We start from the raw sequence: 20,152 nt of genomic DNA, 5'->3' as shown, positions 1-20,152 counted from the left end.
ACTAGTAGTAGAGGAACCACGGATCCAATCTACTTGATGAAACTTGCCTATTCTCTGTTAGGTTGGCCTGTATGAAACTGCTGAGCCCCAACCAGTTTTGCCCTCGAAAGAGTCATCAAATGCAGTTTCCAAAGCATTGCGCACTCGCTACAGCTCTGTTGGCTGTGTGAGGCCTGTGAGCCCGAGGAGGTGAGTGGGTGGTGAAGGACGGAAGGTGAAGGCGCGTGGAGAGAGACAAGAGACAAGAGAGACCAGATAGATCCTCACCAAGAAAACGCAGTAACTCCATCCGCGTTTTGGAGATTTTGTTTAGCTCAAGTTACATCTCCAAAGCGAACCGGTTGTATTGACTTGGAAAACTCTGTTGGTCTTTTCAACTGATCGGAGAAGTCGGTTCCTAAACTTTCAGTTGCCTTCCCGGCATGATCTCCACATTGCCTACCTCAGGGCCTGAATTCCCAAGTAAAAAGTGGTTCAAGAGACTTCAAATAAATGTGAAGATGAGCACAAAGGAGAGACCTAACAGGTCCAGAGACGTAGGTCAGCTTTTGACCGTGCAAGATTTTTTAGCCGGGGAGCTTTGGGCAAATCGCACTCCGTGCAAGCTGAGCTCCCAGCAGAGCGGGCTGGCCTGGAGGGCAGCTGCGCAAACTTGGGGGCTCTGCCACGAGGAGCCCTGCCTGCCAGGCAGTTGCTCTGCCTTTACACAGGGCCAGCATCACAGGGACCTTCCAAGGGAAACGCAAAAGAGCACAGAGACGGGGCTTCGACAGCAGCTGTGCTGGGGTGTTATTTCCCGGGGCTGCGAACGATGCTGAAAGCTCTTACTCTTTAAGATGAGGAGTTTGGGAGGAGGGAAAGGGGGAGCCACTGGGCTCCACAGCTGAGCTGCATTGTGCAGAAATGGTACGTTTGGCAACACTGTTGCCCGCAGGAGCTGGAAAATAAGTTGCATCTAATGAACTCATGGATTATTCCAGTTATTTCTAGGCAGAATGTTAAAAAAAAAAAAAGTGTCAGTGGACCCTTTGTTTGTTCAGCTGAATGTGGTAAGATGCAGGAAAAGAGAGATGAGCCGGAGAAGGAACTGTGTGGCTTTCCAGCATTTAGAGGAAATCCTGAGGGCTGAGGGCATTACCGATCTGAAAATAAAATGGTTTCCCACTTCCAGCATCTCCGATAGCAAAAGTCTCTCAAAGGAAAAAGATCGAATTTAAGGTGTGCTTATATAATCCTTGATTAAGACCTTAGAAATATTTACGGTTAGTGATTTCAAAGCAGACCCTCTCTGCTAGACAGAAGGGCTTTTACGAATCTCAGGGGGGGCGTGGTCCCCCAAGCACCCTGGTCCCCCAGGCACCCTGCCACCCAAGGGAAGAGAGAGCTGTCCTGAAAAAGGATTGTGGGTGTGACTCTCATCTAAGGGATTAGATTAGAACGTGAGACATAAAACGCCTACAGCAGGGACGCCTGGATGGTTCAGTGGGTTAAAGCCTCTGCCTTTGGCTCAGGTCATGATCTCAGAGTCCTGGCATCCAGCCCCGCATTGGGCTCTGTGCTCAGCAGGGAGCCTGCTTCCTCCTCTCTCTCTGCCTGCCTCCCTGCCTACTTGTGATCTCTGTCAAATAAATAAAATCTTAAAAAAAAAAAACCCACAGCGTATATGTTTGAGATGTAACTCACACATCATGAAACTCACCCTGTAGAGTGGATAACTCGGTGGGTTTGGTACACTCACAAAGTTGTGTGGCCATCACGGCTATTTCCAGAACATTTTCATCCCCCGCAAACGGACAGACCGTATCTACTAGCCGTCATTCCCTACTCTCCCTCCTCCCAGCCCCTGGCAGACACGGATCTACTTTATGTATCTCCAGATTTGCCTCTCCCGGACATGTCATGTGCATTGACTCCTACAAGTTATGGCCTTGTGTGTCTGGTTTCTTTCTCTTAGCGTGAGGTTTTCAAGGTTCCTCCGTGTTGTAGCCTGTGGCAGGCCCCATCCCGTTTCAGAGCTGAATCGTTCCAGGTGTGAATCAGCCACGTTTTGCTGATCACCAACTTGCAGACATCTGGGCCACTTGCACCTTTTGGCGATTACGAGTAAGGCAGCTATGGACTCTGTGAACAAGTGTTTTGCGTGGACATACATTTTGCATTATCTTGGGCAGGTGCCTAGTAGAACTGCTCGACTGTACGATGACCCCACGTTTAACCTTTTTGTTTTCATGGTTTTCCAAAGCAGCTAGCTGTACCATCTGACCTTTCCACCGGCCATGAACGTGTTGGGGTTCCAAATTCCCAGCATCCTTTCTAGTACTTATAATTATTTGTCTTTCTGACAAATGACATGAAGTGTGAGGGATCTCACTGTGGTTCGGATTTACATTTTCCAGATAACTACTAACGTTGAACATCTCTTCACGTGCCTGTAGGCCCATTTACGTATCTTCTTTGTGGAGAACTGTCCACACAATTCCTTTGACCATTTTTAGTTGGATGATTTGTCTTTTTGTTGTTCAAATGTCAGAGGTCTTTACGTATTCTGGATTCAAGGCCCTTATCAGATATATGACTTACAGACATTTTTCTCCCATTCTGTGGGTTATCTTTTCACCTTATAGGTTTATCTCGTATATTTAGGTCTGTGATCCATTTTGAGTGGATCTTTGTGTAAGGTATGATTAGGTGCTCATGCTGGTTGTGGAATGTCCGATCCCAGGTCCCCAAGAAGTGAAGAGGAAAAGGGAGAAGAGGTGGGGAAGGCAGCCAGCAGAGCAGGTGACACATGACTCATGGGCCACGGCTTGCCCCGTAACCGGCTCAAAGAACACAGCCCGTCCCCGGCGGGCGTGTTCTCAGTCACAGGGAGTGTCTAGGGGCACGGAGTGTATGCAGAAACCATGTCTCGGGGGAAGTACACAGAAGAAGGACGAAGAACATTCTTTTCCCACTCGGCTCCTTCCTGTTATGAGCTCCTGTTGGGCCCCCCAAAGCTTGAAATCCTGTACAGTGTCAGACTGCGGAGGTCATTCGTGGCCGCTCAGGACACAGTTCTTAGGGCCTACGGTGTGTGGCTCTTCACCCAAGTCCGGAATTGATGGCAAAACCCAGAGATGCCAGGATGCATCTCCTTCGCCGGCTGCCTGGTGGCGGTAGCCAGTGGACGCGGGGCTCGGAGGGGCAGCGTTTCCGAGCAAGCGGGGGGTCGGGTCTCAGCGGCACAAGTCCTCGGGGCAAGCAAAGCCGGCTGTGGTGGGGCCTCAGGCTGGGCCAGCAGCGGAGCATCTCGGACGCTAGACAGTGGCATGGAGGGACTCTGCTGTGCCCAGCAGTAAGCCTCCGTGCGCTCGGGATTGTTTAAAATCGATATTCCCTAACTGTAAGGTAAAGAAGTTTGGAAAAGGAAAGTCATAATCATAAAATACAGTGCACTTCAATATGGAGATGCTGGGGCACAACCACACTGAAAGGTAAAATAACTCAGACCCCGTGTCCCTGAGGTGCGTGTACGCGGAGTCCGGCGTTCCGTGTCGATGACTCAAGCACCGCGTACACCCTGGCTCTGGGTGACTCGTTCTGATGCAATGTTTGATAAAACGCCCTGAACGAACCAAAACCACAGTCTTCCTTCCATATACGTGCTAGGTCCATACCTAGAAAATTCAGAATGTATTGAATTGGTCAAAACATGTTTTCCTGTGTAAGGTGTAGTCGGGGTCTAGGCTCATAAATCACGGTTTCACCTACCCAAACAACTCACAGGACAAAACAGTCGTGTGGGAAACGGTCCCCCTGGATGCGGGGACCGTCCTCCTGCCGCAGGACATCTACTGGCAGTGGCTCCTGTTCAGTGAAGGCCAAGTGTCTCCCTCCATCATCGTGAGGACAGCACGAGCACAGATTCCCAAAACGTCCCGGCAGGTGCCGTTCTTCCGGAGAATCACCTTTTGAACAACACATGGTCTCCATATCCGTATCCATACGTCTGTGTCTTTATCTGCATTTGGCAGAAGTTGCCCTTAGGAACTCTGTCATAGTAGCACTTAAGAGATGGGTCCTTGTCACGCTGTGGAATCTAGTGCATCTACGCGCTGGGACTTGTTTGGCTTTTAATGACCTTCCTGACCTTTTTAGCTTCATCGTACAACGAATGCCACCAGGATGATTCTTCCATGTTAGTCTTTGTGCACTTTATCTCTAGAATAAATTCTTACAGTCAAAAGGTACATGTATGTTAGAATTTTTCTAGATATTGCCAGATAACCTTGCAGATTGTTGCCAAATGTAGACCTACTAACGGCCTTATAAATGCCTGCTTTCCCATCACTCTCCACCACTAGGTAGTACGGAGAGTTTTAATCTTGGCCAATCGGTTCTTTAAAGATAAAAAGAAGGAATTTGAGGTGTCCTACTTAAAGCCATTTTCAGATCATTTTCTATTCCCTGGTTTCCCCCAGCCCTGATATGTCTTTTTATCCTCTAAGACATTCATGTGGAAGAGAGATCAGACTTCCAGTGTTTTCTAGGGTTGAACAGGGTCATGACTGAAAGGCAGACCTAAATTTTGGCTCTAAGAATAAGAACTTTGCAACAACTCTCACCATCCAGCAGTGGAAGGACCTGCCTTGGCAAAGAAGGAGCTCTCATCCCATAGCTGGAAACTTTCCATGTCAGGCAGAATGAACCGTAAGGGATGCATATACAAGGTCGGCATTCCCCCAGATGTACTACTTAGACCAGGAGTGTATGTGGGATGACTCTGGGTGGTACAGACTTCTTAAAAAAATGTAATTGGTGCACATTCGTTTTTATATGTATATATTGTGTTGCACTGTTACTAGCAAATGATATACCCTAAGATCCTAGGGTAGTATTGCTAAAATTACAAACTTTGGGCCCTAATGGGCTTGATGACCTCTGAAGTCTCTTCAAAAGTGAGATTCTACAGTTCTAAATGTAATCTCACTACTACTCAATTTTCAAATAGTAGAAAGACTTCTCAGCCATAGACTAAGATTAATAATAAGCAATTGAAACACAAACCAAGTTGTAGTAGGACAGAGAACTTAAGTATTTGGAGCATGGTGTACAGCTTAAATTCCATGAAACTTTAGTTAAAATGAGAGCCAAGATCCCCAAGTCCCAGATGCAGACCCATCCTGAAATTATACACAACCCTACCCCCGCATAAAACCAAATTTTCCAGTGGCATCCTCCTTTACCCATTAGCACCTTCTGGAGCCAGTCCTGGAGGAAAAGAACAGCAGGTTGTGTCTTCACACCCCCTCTGTGGCTTTGATGAAACCATCAGCCAGCCAGTCCACCATATTCAGAGGTGAATATTTATTTAATTCATATATAAATTTTACATGACATCCATGGTGCTATAAACATAGGCACATTTTTTTAACTCAATGTACATTCAAAAATTACTCCCTCACCCCTGTCCACTCCAATCCCCTCAAGATGGAATACCTCGTATTTGTAAAAGAGAGGCCAGAAAGGCTTCCCGTTAATTTCAGGCGAATGCATTTTTTAGCATTTTAACTATATCAATTGAAAGAATTAATTAAACGCCCTACCTGGGTGTTTTTAAGAGGTTTATGGTTTTTTTCTTCTCCTTAGGTCAAGTCAGGAAGGAGATTGGTAACTCTATTTCTATTGGCCTTCTTTAAATCCCTGGGATGCTTAGGGCTCCTTGAACCTCACCAAGAGCAAATGGGAGGCTTCCCACGAGTACAGCTGAAACATCAGTCATTAGTATTGACTGGCCCTTAAAGGGACAAACGCGAACTTAATAATTCATTGATTCCAATAAGAAACGGATTAAACACAGAGCAGATTGGACAAAAACAAATTCCCCCAAATGAATCAGTTAATTCTCCAACTCTACCCAGGCATGATCCAGACATCTGATTGTGTGTCATTCACAACATTCAAACACACATCAAGACAAGATTAAAATCTACAGTGTAAAATCATTATGTAATTTCTTCAATTCAGAAACAAGGAAAAATGAGTATTTGAAATTGATTCACCATAGCCACTCTGATATGACACACTTAACTTTGAAGGAAAAAACAAGGATTCATATACATAATTCTCTTAGTAAAATCGTCTACTTCTTGCTAGTACATTTTAATTCAGAAAATGCATTTATTCAAATGTATTTTTTCTAATATATAAATATTTAAATTAAGTTTTTATAAATGCAGAGAATGTAATTTGTTGACCCCCCACCCAGATATTAATCAGTCTAAAACTCAAGTGATGAAGAAATATTTGTAATTATGATCATTTTAGTTCATCTATAAATATAGAATAGGATCTTTGCAATTTAATTATGAGTAATTAACTCATACTTCCTGTAGTACTGAGCACCTTAGATTACACATTGTTGAACTGAACTATTGGCATTAATATATGTATTTTAATGTTATTTACAATGCATAATTCTCTTGTATGACAACATTCCAGTGACTTCGAAAATACGTAATGAAAGAGTGCAGTATAATTCACAAACGAAACAAAGCTTTCCTATAATATTCAGGTGGGACTTCACTCGAGCATTTTAAAATGGGAAACCGAAAAAAAAGATCAGTGACCTAAAGCTGTGTTTCCCAAAGTGTTTTTTGTATTTTATTTTTTATTTTATTTAAGTAATCTCTACACCAAACATGGGGCTTGGACGCAAGACCCCGAGATCAAGAGTCTTATGTTCTACTGACCAAGCCAGCCAGGCACCCCTGGTTGGTTTGTTTGTTTGTTTGTTTGAAAATACTTGCTTCCCAAAATGCTGTCAGAAAGGAGCTCTGTAAGCTTTAAAGTGTAGGAATGGTACAGGGGGTCCCCCCTTGAAGAATCACAATGTATACATTGAAGTCTTTGAGGAGGCCCACAATCATGACATCTGTTTCACATTTCTTACCTCTATTATTTAACACATTTTTGATCATCAAACCTCTTATTCTCACTGCCCCCCTCTCCCAACAAAACACAACAAAACACCACTCAGTCAATGCCCTTTGGAGCTAGTGTTACTCGATACACACTTTGGATGCTGCTTTGTAACTCAATAAACATATGGGTCTCCGTGGGCAAAATTACATTCCTTTAAAACAGTTTTGACTTTAAAAAGCTCTTTGCATAGGTAGTTGCTGAAAGACAATTCTGAAAAAACACACAGATCGAATCCGGAGCATTTGTTTACGTAAAGTACAAGGGAAAGGAGAGTTACAAATGCTTACAGAAACTCTAGAGCTAATTTTTAAGTTCGAGGAAGGCGACTCCAAAATCAAATAATACAGGTGTCTTTTCAGTGAATTTGAATTGAAAGGTAAAAATAAAAGCATTAAATCAGCAATACGCTCTATGTTGTCTGAAAATATTCCTGTAGAAAAATACCAGGTCATTATATTATTTCCCTGCAATTCTTAAGAGCTGTGGAAGCTGTCAGAATTCTATGAGGCTACTCTAGGACTGGTCTGAAAACACATGCACGCGAGCACAGGCAGAAACAAGGGTCAATAAACTGCTCAGTACTTCTGCTGAAAACCACAAAATGGGGATAATTAGTTAACCTCATGTGAATTGTTTATATATATATGTATATATATAATATGTTATATATATAAGATATATATGCCACATATATATCTCAAGTGACAATCTTTTAAAAAAATATCCGTAATTTCCTTTCTCTAAGTAAAGCTATCAGTCTTGGCTCGGAGACAGCACACGTTGGTGGGAGCGCAGTCCCCAGCTGAACCACTTCTCAGGCACACCACCCTTCTGCAACGCACAGCTTTGCGACATAAACAGTCTACTTTGGCTCAGATTTCACCAGCTTCCAGCTCAGATCAGTAGCTGAGGCTTTATTTAATTCCCACTCAGCGTATGCTAATGAGAATACCGCAGGGTCATTCCACGTCACTGAAAGGTAAGTCATTAGGAAGAGAATTACAGCCGCTTCATACTTAAAATTGAAAAGGTGGGTTTCCCTTTGAAGCACTGCTCTTTCATTACAAGCGAAAGTCAACTTAATTGGAAGGAGGCAATAAATCACAATAAAACAAAAGATCACTGTCACTGGGGACAGAGAGGTGAAAATGTCCATTCTTCATCTACTTAGTTCTTGCTTAGCTGGGTGAACCAGTTGCCTAGGACCGGTAGACGAGTTCTCATGGTCATGATATCCTTGACTGTCATTATTTCAAAACCAGGTTGTGTATTTATTCCCATTCGCCCTCACCTCGTTACCCTTCTACTGTTCTAGAAAGCCAGTTTTCTTCTGATATTCCTCGTGGTGTTTTCTTGCCCTCCCCTCCCCCACCCTTGATGTTGGCGAAGCTGACAGAGAAGACTGGGGCAGTGGAGAGGACTCGGGGATCCAAAGCCGACCATGGTATGCCACACCTGGTGCGCCGTTCATGGTGTCTGATGTCACCCGCCGGGGGCGCAGCCGCCCTCCCTTTCTCGAAGGCAAATCCCCCCTTGGTTCAGGCCACCAAGCCCAGTCTTGTGATCTTTGCCGACAGGAAGGAGTGAATGATGAAAACAATTGGCTTGGGGCAGGAATGAAGGTCCAGTTGCTGAAATCCCAAAAGAAGAGAGCATGTGAGCGATTCTAAATTGATGCTTGGTGCAGAATTATGGTTTTAAATCCTTGCCCCCCCACCAGGTGAGGTTTAAAAAAATAACTCTGTGAACTTATTTTTTAAATCCATCTTTGTTCCTGAAACAGGTTCTGTGAAACGCTTTTGAGATAGGTAATCTTGGACAAGTCACTTAAAATTTTTCCCAGTCCTACCTAATTCACAGGGTAATTAGAGTATTCAATGAGATAGCGTGTGAACCCTCAGAATGGGGAAGCCACACCGCTCAGCGGCTCTGTCCCCAGTGTCCTGTGCCCTTGGACTGTTATAACATGTGTGTCGCCTGTCCGTTAAAGCCCCGCTAAAGTCCTTCCCTTCTCAGCAGTTCCTACATGTGGCCCAACCTGTGATCAGAGAGAATGAGAGAGAGGAGTTGTTCCCAGTCTTCTTCTGCTGATGACACTGTTGGGGGACAGCCACCTGAGTGTGTAATAACATCTAGCAAAGTTAGGGTTGTATTAATCATGAATCAGGCTGAGTATTTCCTCCACACCGTCTTATTTAATTCTCACAAAACCATTATGAGTTTATGGCCATTATCTGCACGTTTTATATGGGAAATTGAGATCAGAAGAAGTTCTAAGACTTTCTGTGATGCCTAAGTTGGGGAGAACCACAGTGTTCTGTTTCACTAACACGGAATGCAACTTTTGGAAGGAATCTAATTTTATGGACAGAGACCCAGCTCCAAAGACATAAAAGAACATGCCCAAGACATTTGGTGAATTAGTTATAGAGACAGAAAGAGAACAATTTATTCCATTTCCTGCAGCCCGTGTCTGCTCCCTTCCCCAGAAAGGGAGAGGGAAGGCCTGGCGGGGCCTGCCTCCCAGGGCTGGAGAACCAGGCCTGGGGAAGCTGTGCATGAACTTGCCCTTCTCAGCCGGATGGACTGGTGGCAAACGCACAATTCTGCCTACATCTTCCAAGTCAGGTTGTAATTACAGGCTTCAGAAAGGCAGAAATTTAAACATAAATGATTTTCCTCACTGGCAAAAAGAACCTTGATTTTTCAAGCCAAGGCTAAGTCCAAGAGCCTTTTGTTTTTTGGTTGTTTTGTTCTTATTTTTGTTTCCTAGGGAGCCGTCACCTTCAGGAAAGAGCACTGGGTCGAACGATGGATAGGGCAGCAACTGAACTATTTCGAGTAAAATGGACTTTCAGATCACTCGTGTCTTTCCAAACTGCTGCTTCAGGCTGAACTTACTGAAACATACAAACAATAAGACAAAAATCCTGTAAAACCCTGCAGATCCATTTTTTAAAATATTTTTATTTATTTATTTGACAGAGAGAGAGATCACAAGTAGGCAGAGAGGCAGGCAGAGAGAGGAGGAAGCAGGCTCCCTGAGGAGCAGAGAGCCCGATGTGGGGCTCCATCCCAGGACCCTCACTGAGATCATGACCTGAGCCGAAGGCAGAGGTTTAACTCACTGAGCCACCCAGGTCCCCCCACAGATCCATTTTAAAGGGAAGATGATGAGCTGGGAACTGTTTTCCGAAAGCGAGTTCTGATGGGGGGGCAGGTGCTGTGAGGCGCCCCTTCCACAACAGCCCTGCTCAGACTTTGATATAAAGGCCTCATGCTCTCGAGTGTGGTCTTGGTTCTACGCTTCCATCAGCCCCTGAATTCTTTCCAGAGAAGTCCCAGTCCAGTCCCACCGGAGAAACCACTGAAGGGGCTGGAGGCGGAGGGAGGGATTGTAGAAGGCCACAAGTTTCACTGAAATTACTAGAGCTTTGAAATTAAGGTTTACCTCTGCATTTTATATATTCCCCATCCCTGTAATCAAGCAGAAGTCAATGAATATTTGTTGACTAACCTAGTGACTTAGGAAGGACTTAAAGAGAGCCTAGTTATTACAGAATCAAGGTCCTCTTAAAAGTTCAGCATTTGACAGCTTAAATGAGATGCTAGGTCTTCCTGAGAATGTCAACAGCTACGCTGGCTAGAAAGAACAGGCAATTCTCACCCTTCACGGAACTGAAGAGTACACTTTTTTTATTGTAATAGGCAGTAACGATTGCGGGAAATCATGAATTTAAATACATTGGCTATTTGCATATTATTGATAGGAGTCTAAAAGCTACTTTAACTGACAAATTTGCTAATTTTGTTAGGCATTATTTGCCATTAGCCCAAAACTTCTGGGCCCTCGTCTGGCCTTCTCTCCACACGGGTATCGCTGACCAAGTTTCTCTTTGTTCCCTGCTGCCCCTTCTGCTCTGCCCCTGTTCCCAACCATCCACCTCTGTTCTCCATGTGCTGTGCTCCTCGGAGACCTCCCCCCCGGCTGGCCCTGCTCAGCTTTTATCCTTGCACCCCCGACATGAGCAAAACCCCACGGCTAGATTAGAGACTTGATACTTTTTTAAAAATGAATGGTGCAGGGGCACCTGGGTGGCTCAGTCAGTTAAGCGTCTGGCTTCGGCTCAGGTCATGATCCGGGAGTCGTGGGATCGAGCCCCCCGTCGGGGTCCCTGCTCGGTGGGGAGTCTGCTTCTCCCTCTGCCCTCTGTGTGCTCTGTCTCTCAAATAAAATAAATAGATAAATCTTAAAAAAAAAAAATGGTGCATTTTGAAGCCGTTGGGACCCTATCTGATAAGAATTTAATTCTAACTTTCTAAAAGATTCCTTGGTTCAACTATTTAGTTGGTATGCTAGTGGGAAATGAGACCGAAGTAAGGAACTTTGGAATAATTGGATCTCATCATAGTTTTTCAAGGATCAAAGAAGACATGAACTTGCAAGTACTTCGTAAACAGTCAATGGCCACATAAATAATAAGGCCGTGTTACATTCACAAGCCCTCACAGATGTGCTGCCCAATGAAAAACATATGAACTCACGCTGTCTGTAGAAACACACTTACAATCTCTCCATCCTTGCCTCCAAAATCTAGATACAGCATCCTGATTCCATCATCTGAAGACATTTTCAGCTTTTCATAGGGAGACTGGATGATTGTCTTGGGAAAGGCACCCTCCTGTGGTTCAGTGGTAATGGAAAATCCGTTCTCATAATGTATGGTCAGGCGGCACTCCTGGTTTTTGTAGGTGCAAGCTGAAGGGGAGAGAGGAGAGAGTGCGGTAGCCACAGCCAGGTCTGTCCATTTTCCTATGCACTTACCCCGGCCCGTCTCCTCAGTCCCAGGACCGGCCACACATTTCTCCCCAAGTTGAAAATTAATCGTTGCTCACGAAAATATTCTCCTTGGACTGATTTGGATACTGTCATTTAACTTGACCCATGAAACCAAGGGAAATAAGCTGAAAGAATTCCTTTTGCTGGGATTTACTGAATTTTATCTGGGCTCTAGCCTTTCTCTGGCCGTACGGGCGTACTTACCTTCCGCTGGCCTTGTCAGGGGAAAAAAAAGACCTGACATCTGATAAAGGGTGAGCCAGCTCTGAGTCGTCATCGTCATCATCACACACACACACACACACACCCATTTTTATTTTTTATAAAAAAGTCCAACAAATCTCATTTTATAAATAGAAATGAGTGCTTTAGAACGTCCCCGGGCGATCTGAGGGTTGTGGGTCCTGGGGAAGCTGGACTGCAGAGTGATTCTCAGACGGGGCCCCTTCCACGGAGGAGGCTGCTTCCTGTCTCTGCTCAGGGGGTGGTCACAGGGGACCCTCTGATCCGAAGGAACAAAACTAACACCTCTTGATCAGGACAGCCGTCCGCTTTTATGTGTGGTCCTCACTGCGTTTAGGAAAAGATATCAGTGCTCGAAGCGTTGGAGCTGACGGGGGACTGCCCCAGAATCCTAGTTCCTATTTAGGAAGACTTGCAAAGGTTTAAACCTTTGATCAAAGAGTTCTGGAAAAGGTTATTAAGTATCAGGTTGGATTTTTCGGCTCACAGAACATCGCATTTAACCAGCAGGCAAGTAAATTGGCTGAGACCTTCATATACATCTGAAAGCTCTTTAGGGAAACCAGAGGTTTTTCTGGGAGGGGGACCGAGTCAGGGACGGGGTGTGGGGGGGTTGGGAGGAGTAAGGAAGCATTAAGACTGCTCTGTCCCATCCTTAGCTCAACTCAGCTTTAAAACCAAACGGAACTTCACCTTACCACAAACTTCTAAAGCAGGACCTTAGCTAATATATTATAGGTGAAATGTGGCCCAATTGAGGTGGCTTAGAATTCGAAATTCAAGTTCTTTCCACTCTGTGCCATGTATCTTTCTCAAACTCTGGCAGTTGGGGTAGAGAGGGACCTTGGCAAAAAGTCAGAGTATTAACTGTACGGCTAGGGGACCTTCCAGGTTTGGAAAGGGACAGGGGACTCTATCTGCTCACAGAATAAGGTGGCCTTTAATTGGAGCTCTGGTTAAAAGTGTACCCCTTCCTCCGACTTCCCACAGGCATCTTTCAATTTGTAACTAAGCGTTAATATTTCCCAAAGGTCCACTACATTCTCTAACAGATTTCTGAGTCCTTCTGAGTGGAGGCCCTCCATAAATCTCATCTTCTCAGAAGGTCCACAGACCTCTGCCATCCCTGCAGTCCCGGGATGGCCAAAGACAGTGGCATCGGTCTAGGTATGGTTTCCCATCTTGAATCCTCATTTCCGACCCTCTTTACTTCTATTACCTGTAGAATAAGTACGCGAATGAGCTTTAAACAGGTTTTTCTTTTTTCTTCCTCTGTATTTGAACTTTAAAGCTATGCCCTCAGACATTCAGAATCAACTGATTGTGGTTACTTGCAATTCTAGTTGACCTCCGCCGGTGTTCACGGCCTTCCTGTAATGGAACTGATTATCTGAAGATGTTCTCAACCCACACAGGACAAATCGAACACATTAGCAAGTTAATTGAAGCTCTGATTAAAACACAAGGCTCATTCCCCAACTCCCACAAGGCATCTTTCTATCTGTAACCGGGATGCACCTGCGGTCACGGCAGAGTTTCTTCTCTCCCACTACTGGGCTAGCTCAGTGCACACAGTGCTTTGTTGTTTCCTTTGGCTTGTCCACCAACCCTCCGTGGCTTCCCTGTCTAAGTAGAGTTCAGCTTATTGAGAAAGAAAGATTTTGCAAAATCTGTGGAATGCAAACTAAACCAAATCCCCTTGGCCTTTTCCATTCTTTCCTAGAACACTCCTGAATTTGTGGCAAGGGGCGTGAACTTCTCCAGCATTTACACGTATCAGTTCATCAGGTCTAGTTTTCTGGTTTTCCAACTCTCAGGTCCAAAGCTCTAGTTTTTCTTGCTGTACAGATACAGCATAAGAATAAGAGCCTTGGGGACACTCTCAAAAGGTTTCCAGCAATGACGGGAAATGGAGGGGGGCACCAATCAGTTTCAGGGTAATTACAAAAAGACAGCCATTTTGTTGGAGATGCTGTGGCAGACAGTCTACAAAACATCTGGTTTTTCATGTTTGCATGCTTAGAGGGAATGTGGAGAAACCCCGCCACACACTGACGCGTGTCCCATCTTTTTGACTATTCCTGAGTGGGAGTTGCTCCTGGGGGAGGCTAATCCCTGGTGCAGTGCTGCTCCCAGAGGGCCCCACGGCCGGAGCAGCCATACCACCTGGGATGTTACCAGGTACAAATTCTCAGGCCCCAACCCCAAACAGCTGAATCACAGCAATCTGAGGTTTTAGGAGTAAACCAAAAAGAATTTTACTTCTGTCGTTTGGAAATGCTGCACTTAAGATATCTTACGGGAAATCTGTTCCTCTAGAGCACAGCAGTACGATATAGCACTCTGGGCCATGAAGGAAATGTTCTAGATCGGCACCACCTTTCATGGTAGCCGTTAGGTAGGCACAGGGGGTGACTGAGCCCTGGAAATGGGGCTCATGTGATTAAGGAATTCATTTAGTTTTAATTAATTAAATTGAAATAGCCACACATGACCAGAAGCTAGCATACTGGACAGCACAGGTTTTGGGACATAATGACAGGGTAACAACTAATTGTTAATAATAATACATAGAGAGAGCTTATGTGTCAAGCACTTGGCCAGGAGATTCATGTGGGTTATTTCTCTTCATTCTTGATAACAACTCTGTGAGGTGAGTACTGTTATTTCCTTCTTTTTACAGATGAAGAAAACAAGAGATTCGAGTAAGAGTAAGTAAGAGATTAAGAAAGAAATAGGAGGCATGCCTGAGCAGCTCAGGTTGTATGTGTCTGCTTTTGGCTCAGGTTGTGATCCCAGGGTCCTGGGATCGAGCCCCACATCGGGATCCCCGATCAGCGGGGAGCCTACTTCTCCCTCTGCCTTTCTCTCTCTGTTTGTCATGAATAAATAAATAAAATCTTAAAAAAAAAGAAAGAAAGAAAGAAAGAAAGAAAGAAAGAAAGCAAGAAAGCAAGCAAGCGAGAGGACTGGAATTTGAATCCAGGGCTTTCTGGCTTACATCCCACACCATGGCTGTTTCCTTGTACTGGTTCCCCAGAGACAAAGAGAAGTGAAAGAACAGGAGAAAACATGACAGAAGAGGGAAAGGGGACAGAATTCTAAGAAGCAGCTGGTGAGACTGAAAGGTGGATTTACTGGAAGACTGCTGCTGAGGAGAGCAGCTACTCTGTCACATACGCCCTCGTTATGAGTGATGGCAGGAGATGTGGAAGAGAGGGTGGCCTTCAATCTCAGAACCAGAAATAATCCTAGATCTCAGAACCAGGAGCAACAGCATCAACGACACTGTTAACTGTATGTGGTGTGGGCTGCTGAAAATCACCGGGTTCATGTGGACTCCACCTTAGCAAATATACATGATTTTTTTAAAAAGAGATTTATTTATTTATTTTAGAGAGGTGGTGAGGACCCGAGAGAGAGAGAGGGAGAGAGAATCTCAAGCAGACCCTGTCTCTCTCCTTCTCCCACTCCCTCTGCTTGTGTTGCCTTTCTCGCTATGTCTCTCTCTGTCAAATAAAAACCCAAAATCTTTTGGGCCCCTGGGTGGCTCAGTGGGTTAAAGCCTCTGCCTTCGGCTCAGGTCATGATTCCAGGGTCCTGGGATCGAGCCCCGAATCAGGCTCTCTGCTCAGCAGGGAGCCTGCTTCCTCCTCTCTCTCTGCCTGCCTCCCTGCCTACTTGCGATCTCTGTCTGTCAAATAAATAGATAAAATCTATTAAAAAAAAAAACAACCAAAATCTTTTAAAAAAACATATATGTGTGTGTGTGTATACATATATATGTATACATATATATATATATATATATCTTCCTTCTACAAACATGTAATCCATGTAAAAAATCCACGTAAATAGTCCTCAGAGCTCTGCATGAATGGGGCCGCGCTCACTGTGCACTCCTTCTGTCCCGCCTCAGCGTCAACACTCAGACCCACCGCACTGGTGTCTCTTCTCAAGGCTCTGCCCTTTGCTGTTGAAACCCGCCCTCTGCCCCCAACCCATGCCTCTGTTTCCTGCTCTTTTTCAGAAACTGGTGCCCCAGTTTCCCCATCAACTCCGTGAGCTAGCAAAATTATTATTTCCAAGAATTTTACTCTGTGATAAATGACTCAGAGTCAGTCTCTGCTGTTAAAAACAAGAACCCTGCTAGTCGGTCTGAGTGCCTCAAAGCTTGTGCCTGCAGGAAGCCCCCCGGGGGGTCACAGGTAGGAAAATGACCTCTTTGACTCTCTAGGTGACCAACTCTTTTTTGAATGGAGATGGGAAAAGACTGACATTTGAATAGGGCACACAGTGCCCTAATCTGGAAGCATTTAAGGTCACTTCTGGAATTCCAAACAGCCCAGAAGGCCAAGCCTGGAACTACACTGAAGAGGGGTGGAGGACGGGGCACGCTGGTGCCCTGGGAGCAGGTGGGGCTCACCTGTGGTGACCTCGGTGACCAGTTCCGCCGAGTTGTGGCAGCCCTGCACGATGGTCCTCGTCCAGTGGGAGAGGTCCCTGCTGGTCTCGGCCCTGAACAGGTGCGTTTCAATCCCCTGCCTGGTGCCCGTTCGCGTCGCGAAGGACAGATCCACACCAGCCTGGGGCGAGCCTTTGCCCGGACCTGAATGGACCAGCCTGTTAAGAGAGAAACAGAGAGAGAGAGAGAGAAAATCATCAAACCGGAAACCACTGTGTTCCCCTGACTTGTCATCTGGTAAAAAGCTCCCAGATTGGTGATTTGCTCTCGGTTTTCTGCCCTAGACCCAGAGGGTCTGCTCTCGTGCTAGTGTTCCTCGTGGTTTTTCTGCCTTCTGCTGAGCCAGCTTGCCCCAGGGCTAGAGTGGGACTTAAAGGTGCCCAGGGGCCTGCGTCTGGTGACACGTGCAGAGCTGTTGAATGACATGCTTTTAATGAGACAAATTCAACTACGCTTGCTCTGCTAAAAAGAGAATTAAGAAAGTGCAAAAGAGAACAATTGGAAGAACGTGTCAGTTCCTTCCTCTCTGTTCCATTCCTGGGCATGTGTATGTCCCAGGGCGAGCGTGACACTGTTTCCTGCATCAGATTGCCTTCCCCTGTGTTCCTTGTGGTTTGCAGCATCTGGCTGCACCCAACGTCCCTCTGGGGACGTGTCCGTCGGGTGCACAGCGTCCAAGTGCAAGCAAACCAGCAGAAGATGCAGTGGAAGAAGCAGCGATCTGTGCCCTTGTGCTAAGCGATCCTGTGCCCAGGAAGAGCTGGTGATACTGGGCTTTCTGAGAAAAGGAAGAGAACTGGGGCACCTGGGTGGCTCAGTGGGTTAAAGCCTCTGCCTTCAGCTCAGTTCATGATCCCGGAGTCCTGGGATCGAGCCCCGCGTCGGGCTCTCTGCTCAGCAGGGAGCCTGCTTCCTCCTCGCTCTCTGCCTGACTCTCTGCCTACTTGTAATCTCTGTCTGTCAAATAAACAAATAAATAAATAAATCTTTATTAAAAAAAAAAGAAAAGGAAGAGAACTGTACTTTATGGGAGATTTCAGGGGATTCCGAGGGTGATCTTTACCACGTGATGTTCATGCTGGCTTTAAAACACACGCCCAGCATAAAATGTGACTCCCGCAGTAGATATTTTCCGAGAGGCCAGACGGAAGAAAAGAGGACTCTCAGATTCCGAGTGCCACCTCTTCTGAGCAGCCACTGGCTCCTACTTTTCACGTGTACCCTTTAACCCCCTGGGTCTCTCCTGCTCTCTTCTGCTCCTTGATACCTCAACCTCCTTTGGAGAGAAATGCCGCTATCAATAATTTGCAGGCTAGCACGAGTATAATTTAGTAAATGTTACCTCTCCCCAGGATATTTGCATTTCCAGCCTTATCTTTTAATACAGAAAGAAACACGACGATTTGTTAGAGGAATTCCAGGTGTCTATTCACTTGGTGCACGGGAGAGTTACTTTCTTAGGCAAAGGGCTTATTCTCTCCAGATTAAGAACTGCACAAAGGAAATCCAAAAGCTTATTTTCTCTCGTAAGTTTAAATATTGTAAAGCAAATGTATTGGTGAAATAAAACATCGCATGCTGTTGAGTTTCTAGCAACGAGCTTGTTGTATAACTCCGAGGAGCTTTCTTTTGTCCACAAATTGGTGGGAGGGTTGTTTGGCAATGCTGACCTGAAGAAAAAGGTTAGTTGAAAAGCTTTCTGGTTGCAAAATTCATTGAGGATAGAGAAGTATCCAAGAGACAACGAATGTGGGCAAGAGTAGGGAGAAAGTGGAATCCCTGCACACTGCTGGTGGGCATGGAAATTGGTGCAACCAGATTGGAAAACAGTATGGAGGTTCTGCAAAAACAAAATTAGAACTACCAGATCCACCAATGCCACCTCTGAGACTATGTCTGAAGGAGGCAAAATCAGTATCTCAAAGACATATCTACAATACCATGTTCTCTGCAGTATTATTCACAAGATCCAAGATATAGAAAAGATACAGAAACAACCTACATGACCAGTGATGGGTAAATGGGGCACGTGTGCCCAAGCATGCTCACCCGCACACACGATATGTAGTATTCAGCCTTAAAAAGGAAGGAAATCCTGCTATTTGCAACAGGATGGATGAGCCTGGAGGGCATTGTGGCTAAGCAAAATAAGGGAGACAGAGAAAGACAATATTGTTTCAAATGTGGAATCTGAAAAAGGTCCAGCTCATAGAAACAGAGCAGAATGATGGCTGCCAGCCGCTTGAAGGTGGGAGAAATGAGGGAGATGTTGGTCAAAGGGTACAAACTTTTAGTTATAAGATGAGTAAATCCCGAGGATCTAATGTACAGCATGATGACTGTACTTAATGATAATACTGTATCATATACTTGAAATTTGCCAAGAGAGTAGATCTTAAGCATCTCCCCACACATACATGCCCCAAAAGTAACTAGGTGAGGTGCTGGGTGTATTAATTAACTTGACTGTGGTAATCATTTCACAATACATATGTATATGAAATTATTATTTTGTGAATTTTAAATTTTATCAATTACACCTCAATACAAAATAATAATAAAAGAGAAGGTCCATGAATCTCATTAAGAGAAGAATCTGGGACAGTGTGCTGACATGGTTTCCAAAATCTAGGAGAGACTAAAGGAAAAGTAAAGCATATCTCAAAAGCCTGCCATAGGTTTTAAACGGATTGAGGGCTGGGTAAAAAATCATTAAGAACAGGTATAAAAAACTGAGAGTTTACAGTGTTTTCTGAGTTGCTCAGAAGTGTTTTTATACTCAATGGTGTTTACGTTTTAGTTGCTTCAGGAAATACACCTAGTTCTTCCTTTTTAAAATCTTAAAATCTGTATCAGTTGCAGGCGCTTGGCTGGCTCAGTCAGAAGAGCACACAGCTCTTGACCTCAGGGTGGTGAGATCGAGCCCCACGTGGGGTGTACAGATTACTTAAATAACTGAAATAATCTGTGAAATCTATGAAATAACAGTATTAATACTGTAAACTGTCCATGTTCGGCACAGACCTAGCGTACAGTTTGTACTAAGTATCACTCCCATAACCCTTTCCCTATCCTTTGTGCCTCCACCTTCAAATTCCTTATCTTTAAAAATGCAATTCCTGCCTCCCATGTTTGGGATTCAATATCATAAAATACATAAAGCCCTTCATCCAGTGTTTAGTGATCATAAGGAGCATTCCAAACAATATTTCCAAACAATAGTTCCCTTATGCCTTCTCTAGCCTGGCATGTTCTCGCTTTCCATCCCTAAATTTCCACCAAGGGGACATCAGCTCTGCCACAACCCAGGGCCAGCAGAAATGTTAACACAGAGGCAAAAGCGAAGGGAGAAGAAGATACACCGTCCTCATGGAGAATGTCACTTGTTTGTGAATTTCCTACCAATATTAATTTTCCTCCAGGCCGACTATAAAATTGAAGCCAATAACTGGAAAAATGCGATTTATTGGAAAATTTGCTGTTGGCAGATCTGGGTATAGGGAATGAAATTATTAACCCAATGAAACAAGGTATGAGAAAGGCCTGTATCCAGCTGATGGGTACAGGGCAGAGGGAGTCCTTGATGGGGAAACTCAGGGTGTTACAGGCAGCAATGATGAGGAAAGAGCCGTCGGAAGGAG

At 44.9% G+C, this 20,152-nt stretch overlaps 1 protein-coding gene across 1 annotated transcript in view; it reads right to left on the bottom strand.

Moving 5' to 3' along the window:
• Window positions 1-6,739: 6,739 nt before the first annotated feature.
• SNTB1 (syntrophin beta 1) overlaps window positions 6,740-20,152 on the bottom strand; it is a 227,327-nt gene continuing 213,914 nt past the window's right edge. Inside the window, exons 5-7 of the mRNA XM_032858409.1 lie at window positions 16,473-16,669; window positions 11,532-11,722; window positions 6,740-8,594 (exon numbers count right to left, since the gene is read on the bottom strand). Coding sequence (XP_032714300.1) covers window positions 8,502-8,594; window positions 11,532-11,722; window positions 16,473-16,669 — 481 coding nt within the window. The 3' untranslated portion in view covers window positions 6,740-8,501. The remainder of the gene's footprint in view (window positions 8,595-11,531; window positions 11,723-16,472; window positions 16,670-20,152) is intronic.

This window comes from Lontra canadensis, unplaced genomic scaffold, assembly GCF_010015895.1.
Source record: "Lontra canadensis isolate GAN:19392208 unplaced genomic scaffold, GSC_riverotter_1.0 scaffold15, whole genome shotgun sequence".
NCBI classification, from domain to species: Eukaryota; Metazoa; Chordata; class Mammalia; order Carnivora; family Mustelidae; genus Lontra; species Lontra canadensis.
This window is presented reverse-complemented; position numbering and strand designations above follow the sequence as displayed.